The sequence below is a fragment of the Pelobates fuscus genome, chromosome 12 (assembly GCF_036172605.1).
Source record: "Pelobates fuscus isolate aPelFus1 chromosome 12, aPelFus1.pri, whole genome shotgun sequence".
Taxonomy (NCBI): domain Eukaryota; kingdom Metazoa; phylum Chordata; class Amphibia; order Anura; family Pelobatidae; genus Pelobates; species Pelobates fuscus.
Genome location: NC_086328.1, coordinates 111,782,267 through 111,793,527, shown reverse-complemented (window position 1 = coordinate 111,793,527; position 11,261 = coordinate 111,782,267). Strand labels below are relative to the sequence as shown.

General features: G+C 47.3%; 1 protein-coding gene across 1 annotated transcript; it reads left to right on the top strand.

Annotated features, from left to right (window-relative positions):
* The first annotated feature begins 9,772 nt into the window (after positions 1 to 9,772).
* LOC134578541 (uncharacterized) lies at positions 9,773 to 10,405 on the top strand. Its single transcript, XM_063437519.1, has one exon. The coding sequence runs from the start codon at positions 9,773 to 9,775 to the stop codon at positions 10,403 to 10,405; it is 633 nt and encodes a 210-aa protein (XP_063293589.1).
* The last annotated feature ends 856 nt before the right edge of the window (positions 10,406 to 11,261 follow it).

The following is an 11,261-nucleotide window of genomic DNA, read 5'->3' as shown; positions in this document are numbered from 1 at the left end:
ATTCAGTCAGTCCATAGGAAAGCATTCTCAATGAGAATCACAGTGAGAAGCGCGGAAGCGCCTCTAACGGCTGCCAATGAGACAGCCACTAGAGGCGGGATTAACCCATAGGTAAACATAGCAGTTTCTCTGAAACTGCCATGTTTACAGCAGGCAGGGTTAACCCTAGATGGACCTGGCACCCAGACCCCTTCATTGAGCTGAAGTGGTCTGGGTGCCTATAGTGGTCCTTTACGTTTACTGTCCAACAACGTGAGATGCTTAGTTTCTTTTAAGTGATACAAACTAGCATGGCAATTATGACTGTTACATTTCCAGAATTTGCCAGTCACATTATTGGATCCATACACTTTTCTTCGCCACAGATAACAAGATTATGTAAACAGTCTGTTACTGTGTATTTCATGATCTACAGGGTATGAGTCACGACTCACTACTGTCTAACTTATTTATCTATTCACAGATCCCTCATATTCTAACCTTTTTGATGGCAGAGAAGATTTTACTGGCCCTTCTGTCAATAAAACGTTTGCACAAATTGTTAGAGCTCTGAAGGACATTCTAATTAAATTTCCTTCCACCTCATTCCTCATGATACGATACTAGTGGCTTATTCTTCGACACTTTGCATATTCCGTTCTTTTTCTATTGCTGTCATGCGAAAGTTACCTTTTACCACTCAAATGACCTTCAGCACAACCTCTAAACTAAGGCCTGCAGGACAGAACATGTTTTTTTATGCAATTCTGTCTGAATTTTAAAATTTTTATTTTTTATTTTTAACATAACATGGAATTTACTATAAAATCACTATCAGGGTGTTCTCAGATTTGGGATCCGAAATATAAAAAAATATAAAAAATTGATTTACTTTAAATTAAGTTTTATCTTTGATAGCAGCTAATCGATGTGTTTATACGGAACGTTCCGGGATTCCCCTGAGAGATGTTATTAGTTAAAAGTAAAGTTTATCTGAATTTCCCAATGGGAGAAAATATTGTATGGTTTCTAAGTCTGAAGCCGCAGAAGACCCCATTTTAGAACATGTTTTGGCACCTCCCCTTCATTCTACAGAGAGCAGTCAGTCAGTCTGACTGCTTGGATCAGTGGCAGAAGTCTGACACGCAATGCTTAGAGGAGGACACTGACCCCCGCTCAGAGCCGGATTAACAGTCCATTGGGCCTGGTGCTGACAAATGTGATGGGCCTAATTACAGAATCTTATCGACAGAACATGCCATGCCTCGAGTGTCATGTATCTGGTGGAGGTGGTGCCAGAGGAAAACTCACAGGATGCATTTATAACAGTACACATACCCTATGCTAATCTCTCACTTTCATCTCTCAAGCAAACCCATACTCCCTAACTGCAGCATCTGGTGAAGCAAGATGTTGGTGGGCATGGTAAAAGGGTGGACCACTGATGTGAATAACATAACCGGCAGAAAGGGGGCGATTCTTCCTGAAGAATTGAAAAGTCAGCCAGGTGTGAATGCACGTCTGGCTGGCCAACTAAGGGTGCACTATGCAGACAGCGTCCTGATACAATGTGTCTGATGAGACACTCGCTCTACGCTTTCTGAGACTGTCCCCTTGCACTCACTTATCTGCTCCTCTCCTTTCCTTCTTAATAGCAGGCAGAAGCTCTTCGTATTCAATCTGGGACAGAGAAAAAGGTGGTTGTAGTGAATGCAGCAGAAAGTGGACATGGACAGTGTTAGAGAGAACGAAACAGAACGAGCATTTGCACAGTGTGCAAAGTGAACTTAACTAGTTTATTGTCAGCCAGTCCTCACAAGTTTTGTTCCTCTTCATCCCTCTTCAGTTTCCATACTTAATTCCCTCTGCACAAAGCAAGAGCATGTGAAGAGTAGTAAAAAATAAAATAAAAAAAATTACTATATGTATTCTTTTATTTACATTTTTATTCCATGGACTTGGGCATAGAGCTGCAGCTCCATCAGCCCCTATGTTAATCCGGCCCTGCCCTCACTCACTGATAAGACAGAGGACTTGGGGAGGCAAATAACACCACAATCAGGATTATTCACTTAGGTGAGAATTATTAGCAATTGAATGTGGATTTCAAATTTTAATTCTTTATTTTGTCGTGCATAAATGGTACATAGGTACCTATCCTGCCACAACAGCAGAAATAGGCTATAGACAGGTATACAGTTTTGTGACATAGAGTTATCAACGATTATACAGCACTTTTTTGTGAGTTTTTGCATTTGATAGGACATGGCCGAGGTTAACTGAGATCTTCCTAAAGTTTGCAAGGCATGTCGTTACTCATGAGTTATATCCTGCTTGGGATTGAGGTTGTGATTGTGGTTCTGTGGCAATGTGCATAAAGAAGGTGCTTGTTTATGGGTAGGTTTCAATAATGTCTCAGAACCATGCTTGCCTCCAACAGTACCGTGTAGGTCCTATGACTGTGCTTAATTCCGGTACGGGGTGTTACCGATCTGTACTTTGATATCTTATTGATCGTGCATGTGTTTGCCATCCCTCCGGGTGCCTTTCTATCTCAGTGTGGTGTTCAGTGATAGGTGTGTACTGTGTGGACTGAGTGGTACCCCTAACCTAGGGGGCCTGCGGGGGGGGGGGGTTGTCATCTCGTCTATTGGGAGTGTATGTGCTGGCTTGTCGGTAGGTGTCTGTGGTGGATTCGGGGCCCAGAAGGGGGGTCCCCGTGTGTCAGGCAGGAGTAAGTAAGAGACCCTATCGATCGTGCCAGGAATTGAGCTGCTGTATGCTGTGCAACTTGGGAGCAGGGAAACTGGGGTATAACAATCTTTGCTGAAACATGGGTATAAGTCTTCAACACTCGCTCTCTAACTTGAGCTGCGCTATGCTGAGTAGCATTTAAACAGGTAAATAAACATTTAGTTCGTTAGTGTCCGAAGGACCCGGTTGTCCATAGTCTCTATGCAGTGTCCTACGGATTGTTTTTCTCGGCTACCTTCATATCGGCTGTTGGTGTGTCAGGTCGGGGCGTGACATGGAGGGGCCGCTGTTATCTGGGTCCCAGGTGCCCTCTAGGGTTTGTGTGTCTGCCGCTTTCAGTCCCAGCGTTTCAAGAAAAGTCGGGGCTTCTGCAAGAGAGGTAAGCGTATGGGTAGTCCCATTATGTGTGGCCAGTAGCGATCCTGGTGCTGCCCACCTGTAGCTCATGTTGGCTGCTCGCAGCTGTTGGGTCACTGGGTGGAGTGATCGGCGCCATTGAAGGGTTGCCCTCGTTAGATCCTGGTAGAAGGTGAGGTTCGAATTCTCAAATGATAGCGGGGTCTTGTCCCTTAGTGCAGCCATGATCTGTCCCTTGTCTTGTGAGGACATACAGCGGAGGATGACGTCCCGTGCTGTTTGAGAGGGAGCCCTTGGGGGGCCTGCGACCCGATATATTCCATCGGTCACTATTTTCCTTGCTATCGCTGGAGGTAGTATTGTTGCCAGCAGCCTTCTTATATAGTGTGGCAGCTCGTCTGACGTGACACTTGATGGGATGCCACGGATTTTGATATTATTGCGTCTGTGGCTGTTCTCGAGGGCATTCAGGTGTAGGGTTAGGTTATGATGGGACTTTTGGAGCTGTTGCACCGAGGCCTGTGTGTTTGTTAAATTTGTTGTGACTTCTGTCATGTCAGCCTCTGTGGCGCGCACCCGGTCATTTGTGGCCTGTAGGTCAGCTCTGAGTCCTGCAAGCTCCTTCGCCAGCAGTTTGTGAAAATCATGCAGGAGTATTTGCAGGTCATGTTTGGTCGCTGGTGGCGATCTCTCTGGGGGAGCTGGTGGTATGGTGCCGAAATCGGCGCTCCCTGACTGCTCAGCACGGTCCTGTCGTGCAGTTGCTGTCTGGGTTTCTCCTGTGGCCGGTTTGGGCCTAGCGGGCCGTTGTAGCATTGCCCCTATGTCTCTCCCTTCTGTCTGGGTGTTGGCTTTCTGGGAACGGCGTCCCATGGCTGGCATGTGATCCCCCAGGCTGGGATGGGGTTCCGGATACAAGGTGGGTGCAAGGCCTTGGTATACTCCGCCGAGGAGCGCCGTCAGGTCGGGCAGTGGCTGCGCCGAGTAGGCCGCGGTTTTTCGTTGCCGTTTCAGCGGCGTCTTTTTTACAAAGAAGGGCATCTATCGATGCAGCTCGGCTTCCCAAGTCGGGGTGTAGGTCGGGGATGATGGGCTTTATGGCGATTCTCCAGATTTAGACGAGATAAATAGGATTTAGGCCGGAGCTGTCTGCAATGGCGTCTGATCAGCTCGGTGGTTAGCTCCGCCCCCCCGATTTCAAATTTTACACCAAAATAGCCAAACTGGAGACATAGCTGAGAATTTTTCCTATTCAGCTAATTTTAATTTGCACATTGAAATTGACTTTATATTCATTTTGAATTCCAAACAATTCTCATTTTAGCAAATAAACCTGAATTTTTTAAAATTAGTAGTAACGATTCCCCTTTCATTTTTCCGGTGTCAAATGTAGATGTGAGGATGACTCCATAAATCAGACAGTATACACAGAAAAAAAAAATCTTAGCTTTGCTAGACCAATTGCAGTGCATGGGTAAATTAGATGGAAACTCCACAAAGTGAAATTGTGTAATGTTTAATGTCCCTCCAGACTCTACTTCAAACCGAGCGAAATCTCAATGTATTCTGCCTGTTGAAACACTTTATAAACAAATGTCAAATGTGAAGAAAATGTGGGATTAATAATTGGTTTGCACTGTGTTATTGTGTCAGCTGAACTGACAGTGCATTATGACTGTCGCAGAATATACATAGACGAGAATCCTTAGCAAAATAATGACACTGGCGTCTGTGAAGAACTAAATAAATACCTGTTAAAGATCACAGTTAATTATGAAATGATAGGACAGCTCTTGGCTCTATTAATGTTACTTTAGTCTGATCTGTGTGCAGCCCTTGAGTGTGTATAATGAAAAGGCACGTATTTGCTTAGTAGGATTGAATACCCTTTAGACGGCTGACTAAAAACGAGACACCGTGCTAGTTCCTAGATTCTAGAATCCCAGAAACATACATGTTAAAGTCAGGTATGAACCAACTTCTCCTCCTTCCCTGTCTAATTAGCACGTCTTTTTTTTCCATGCTTAAGAAATTAATAAAAAAAAATTAGTGTATTTAATATTTATCATTTTTAATGTCAGTTTTTAAAAGGACAGGAATTTTTAGTATAACATATTTTTTTTTCCCCACAAACAACTTCTGTTAAATGGAAGAAGAAATAGTTTACATACAGCACAAAAGATGCAAATGCCAAAAAGGTTTTCCATTGTTAGAAGACAAAACAAATTAAGCAGCTGCTGGACCACAACAAGAAAATAATACAAATAAACTGTTTAAAATTTTGCCTACTTTTCCTCTTTATTTCACAAACGTGCTTGTAATGTCTGAAAAATATATATATACTTTTTTGTCAATCTGTTTTTTTAGCAGTGCAATGATTAACAATCATGGTAGCAATAGCACATCAAGTTAGTTGTACAAAGTAAGAGGAGTAGATAAAGGGACACTTGACATGTGTAGATTTTGCACTATTTTTGTATAAGAAAAACAGTAATATAATATTCAGACAGGTGTGTCACAGGCATTTAAGTAGCTAGTGAGACAGTTGAGTTAGATCAGTTAACCACAAAGCATGTGATTGGTATCTCAGATAGTAAAGGCATAATGATACGATTTGTAACCCACTTAGTTGCGTTAACAAAAAAAACCACTGGCACCCACCAATACAGGGAGCAGACAACATAAACATAAAAAACAACTAACATAAACAACTGCCCATTATAAGCTGAGAGGCCTATGGAACCCTGGGCTCCCATACTAGTTAAGATTCTCAGTCTATGCGCACCAAACAATACTGTGGACCCGGCAGGGTGATAGTACTGAAGTACCATTGAGCGTTGCCCCACCAGCCCCAATCTTTAACACAGTCCGGTGCATGTTGCCCATGGGTCAGACCACTTACTGCGACCCAAACATGTACCAGTGGTCTCCTGACCTCCCGAGGGTGTGAGCTGTGCAGATGGAGTAGTCTCCGCTTGGAACACGACCTAGGTAGGTGTCAGCTACCTGTAGGAGTGAGCTGCCTGGGGTGAGGTGTTCATTGCTTCATCTTCCTCTGCCTCCTAGCCTTTGGCGCCAGGGCAGAATGAGTAAATGCAGGCTTTGGGTCTAAAGGACCACCAGGGTTCAGCCACAGGGAGTCCTCCCGCTCAACACGTCTCTCTTCCTTTTGAGTGAGTGTAGCCCATAGTTTCATCCATAGGCGTTCAAAGGCCTGCTCGATCCGCACCTCACGGAGGGTCCAGTATTTTGCAGTGGCCATCATGGAATTGGGGCCTTGGGTGTTCGATCCAACAGGACTTGCAGCTTGTCAGATTTAGGATTGCAAGTGCATTAGGTCAACATGTCAGTGGGGATCGGTATAACCCCACCGGTACAGAGTAGTTGGGGTGGACAGGGCCCAAAGCATAAGATTAGTGAGGTGAACGAGTGGCCGTCCCTTCCACCCCGCATGACACTGTAGGACTCCGGGGCAAGTTGTGCTGTGTGCTTGGTAGCTGTTGTGGACATGAAATATTATCCTAATTTTTAATCAGTAAAATGTCTATTTACTTTATATAGTTCTTGATCAGCATTTATTACACTTTGTGATTTACCTCAAAATGGCCGCTAGGGCCAGGGAGTTTTCCCTTAGTCATCGAATAACACCCTCACTAACAAGATGGCGCTGGAATCTGGGGGAGACCCGCAAGATGCCAGTGACATCACACCCGGTAGGACGAGCAATGAATCAACCACTTAACCCCTAACCAATTATTGATGAATAAATCGATGTTATCTCTGACAAAGCTTATGATGTAATTTTGCTTTATAAGGGGCATGCCACCCCCCTCTAATAAACATTCCTCAAGTTTTTCATTAACCTGAAACTTGTGTCCGGTGTGAATTACTTCAGGGAGCGTGCACGCACTGTTTCTTTAATTTGGCCAGGGGCAGATACACAAAATAATCAATTTATTGATTGATTTCCACTTCATTTGGCGCCCAACATGGGGCTCCGGATTTGCCGGTTCAGAGGGCCGGAAACCAACGGACCGGAGCGGACCTCCGGAAAGTGTGACAACCGGAGCCTGATCACCTCCAAAATACAGCCATTGTCTGTATTCACCTGTTTTGTGTCGGTCTGTCTCCGCGTCCACTTCCGGCTTCCAGAAGGCTACAAGACAGGTAAATTCTTATCCGGTGCCTCTTTAAACGAACCTGTCGATTGTCTATCTGCCTCTTGAGTGTTTGTATGTAAGTGTGTGACGGCCGGTGTATGTGTTTTGCCTTTTTAATAATTTTAGCTTGACTACCTAGCGGGCAGGGAACGCGACAGCCGGTAAAGACTGGGGACCACCCTAGTGAGAGGGTTGGGGTATTTGTGACAGCCGGTGAAGGCTGGAGACCACCTGGTAAAGGGTGGGGTTATTGTATTATTATTGTGTTATTGTTGACGACCCGGTGAAGGGTTGGGTTACAGCCTAGAGAAAGGCTGGGATTGTTCATGTACTGTCCTGACTGGATCAGGGGTTATTTGCTGTGTTTCACTGTTTTATGCACATTGTTCTAATATGTACATGGCCATATTACTTTCTGCTATTCTTCGGATCCTGTTCAATTGTTGTTACAGTGTGGGTACCCTAGGTGTGTGTGTGTGTTGTGTGGTTCGCCCTAGATTCTGGAGTTTACACTCATCTCTATGTATGTGATTCCTGCAAGTGCCTCTTGCTTAGCCTCGCCACGTTCATCTTTTCCTTTGTTCTATATCTCTCCTGTGTTTGCTGCCCAGAGCTGTGTTAGTCACCCACGCTCACACGTACCGGTCCGTGACCACCATCTCAGGTGGGCGGACTCCCTGTGACTGGTCTATGCTTAGGGAAGACGCACGGGACTCCGGTCCTCGTGGCAGTCGAGCACAGTAGACTCTTCTTCTTCTTCTTCTCCCTCCCCCTGTCTCTGTCACATGGCGCTCTTTGTTTGGTAAAGATGGGGCAGGAACATGCTAGACCTGCTAAGGGATTTTTGGCTTGTGATATTGTGAAAGAGAGAGCGGGAGAGGAAGCAATGTTGAAAATGAAGAAGATAGCTAAGGTTTGTGGCTTCCAAATGTCACCCAGCGGTAGATTACAGCCAGAATTTTGGAGGAAGCTGCTCGTTGATAAGGAGGATTTGTTACTAGATAACTGGCTAACAAAAGCTGTAGAAGCTTGGTATCGGGTCGCTAGGGGACTCAAACAGGAGGGTTGGACAGAGGAAGAGTTAGATTTCGAGGGTCAGACGATTTATGTGTATCACCAATATGTATGTAATGATGATGTACCCCCTGCTGCCCCGCGGCCACCGCCCTATGATGGCGCCCAGAGCATGTTGAATGACTCACGCCCTGCCTCCCCAGTTAACACCCAGACACCACCCCCCCCGCTAACGTAGGACACGTTCCAACCCCTTCGTGTCCCGTGCTCGGAGCTGATGGAGCCTACTACTATCCCATGCCACTTCACTCTTTTCCTCACACACCCCCTCCTCAGCCGCCCTTCCAGCTCTCCATTGTCCCCGACCCAGTCCCGCCATCGTCTCATTTTCCAACCCCCTCTGATGTTCCTTCTTCCCCACCTCCTCCCTGTTCTTCCCCTCTTCCGCTGTCTCCACCTGTTCCTTTTGTTCTCCCATCGGTCCCTCCTTCCCCCGTCCCTGACCCCGTCCCACCAGCCCCTGTCCCACTTACTGACGTCCTTCCTTCATCTCTACTCCCTCCAGCTCCTCCCCGCACCGATGTTCCATCATCTCTCTCTGCTGCCTGCGCCACCTTGGCCCGTCCTACAACCCCTCCTCCCCTTCCCACTTCTTCTCCTACTGCACCTCCTGCTAACCTGTCATCACTCCTTACTGCCATTTCTGCTGCTTTCGGACCTCCCTCTAACTCCGCCATGCTCCCTATACTCCCTGATGTCCCTCCCGCCTCCGACCCCCCTCCTACTGACCTCTCATCTTTCCTCTCCACCTTAACCCATCCCGCTCCTCCTGTCCCACCTACTGCATCTTCCGACCTTCCTCCTCCCACTCCTCCTTCTTTTAGCCTAATCTTCTTCCTCTCCGCCTTACCCCGTCCTACTGCTCCTGTTCCACCTACTACCCCTCCCGACGTTCCTCCTCCAATTCCCCCTCCTACTGACCTCTCATCTCTCCTCTCCACCTTAACCCGTCCCGCTCCTCCTGTCCCACCTACTGCACCTTCCGACCCTTCTCCTCCCACTCCTCCTTCTTTTGACCTAACCTCCTTCCTCTCCACCTTAACCCGTCCTACTGCTCCTGTTCCAACTTCTACCCCTCCCGACGTTCCTCCTCCAATTCCCCCTCCTACTGACCTCTCATCTCTCCTCTCCGCCTTAACCCGTCCCGCTCCTCCTGTCCCACCTGCTGCACCTTCCGACATTCCTCCTCCCACTCCTCCTTCTTTTGACCTAACCTCCCTCCTCTCCGCCTTAACCCGTCCTATTGCTCCTGCTCCACTTCTACCCCTCCCGACGTTCCTCCTCTGATTCCCCCTCCTACTGACCTGTCATCTCTCCTCTCAGCGCTCTCTGCCTCAACCCGTCCCACTACTCCTGCCCCTCCTAGTACACCTTCTGACATTTCTCCCACTCCTCCTCCTACTGACTTAACCTCTCTCCTCTCTGCCTTCTTTGCCTTAGCCCGTCCCATGACTCCCGTCCCTCCTACTCCTCCTTCCCCCATTCCTTCTGTACCCTCTCCTGTCTTTTCCGACCCGTTGTCCGTTTTGGCCTCCGCCCTGTCTGCTTGTCTCTTACGCTCAGCCCAACCTGCAACTACCTCTGCCTCCTCTATGGCCCTAGTCCCGTACTCCCTGGCAACAGATCCAAGTTACCCACTCATGGTGGTTGGCTCGGATGAGCCCGCCACTTCAGATCAACCCTATGCTGTGGGCGTCTCCCCGGCAGCCTCAGGTTTCCATCCTACTACATCACAGATGGTCAACCCCCGTAATATTGTCACTGGTCTCCCTGCTCCTGGGCCCTCAGCTATGCGAGCTCCAGCCTCCCTTGATGTTGCCTCCTATCATGGCCTCCCGAACCCTTTCCCCCCCGAGGATGATAATGTACAAGGGCACAGCCTGTTCCGCCCTCAAGATAATAGGCCCTCACAGCGACATGCCACCTCCGGGTTACACCTCCAGGTGCCCCCTGCTACCGACGGTGCTCCACCTATGTATGTCACATTTAACCCATCACAAGCTGCCACCTTGGTCACTTCCCTCCCTGACCCTGAAAAACAGCCCATGCCATTCTTCCGCAGAATAAATATAACAAATTGATGGAAGTGCACTCAACCCCTTGCCCAGAAATCCAGGGTGCTTTCACTGCATATGTCCCAGTACCAAAAATTGACCAAATATATTAGTAGAATGTAGAAAAAGAATCCAGGCACTCCAAATGAATTCCAAGAAAAAGGCAATTTATTGGAACCACAGCTACAAAGCTTTGCTTTGCTTTGCTTTGTAGCTGCTGGTTCCAATAAATTGCCTTTTTCTTGGAATTCATTTGGAGTGCCTGGATTCTTTTTCTACATTCTTCCGCAGAATGGCTCAAATACGTAAGACATATTCCGCTGCTTGGCGTGACCTGTACAGTTTGTGTGAAATTAAAGCTGGTGATGCCTATTGGCCAATTATGGCGAGGAGTTTCAATGATGCTCCTCTCACTACTGACATGGACTTCCAGTCCGGTATTACTTTTTGTGAACAACTCCGTGCCTGGGCTCAAGACAAATTGGCTGATCAAGCCACCTGTATAAATGACATTGTTCAGGACAAACTCGAGTCTGTAGAAATATACCACTCACGCCTAACCCAAACCTTTTCTGATCTAGGCTTTAGTGTCTATAATAAGGCTCATACTCAGATGTTGTCCGCTGCCTTCGTGGCTGGTTTAAAGGAGAATATTCGTAAGGGTCTGGTACTCTCCCGTCCTGAGTATAGAATTATCCCCCTAGACACCCTCTTGTTGGTGGCTAAAGGTTTGGAGTCAGTGTTACAACCCACACAGAGGAGAAATAACCCCCTGATGCTCGCTGCCCCTGCTCCTGTTATTGGGCCCGTCTCTGCTCCCCAAGCTTACCCCATACAGCAGCAGGCTATGAGCTCCACGCAGGGTCGGACCCCGACCGCGCCC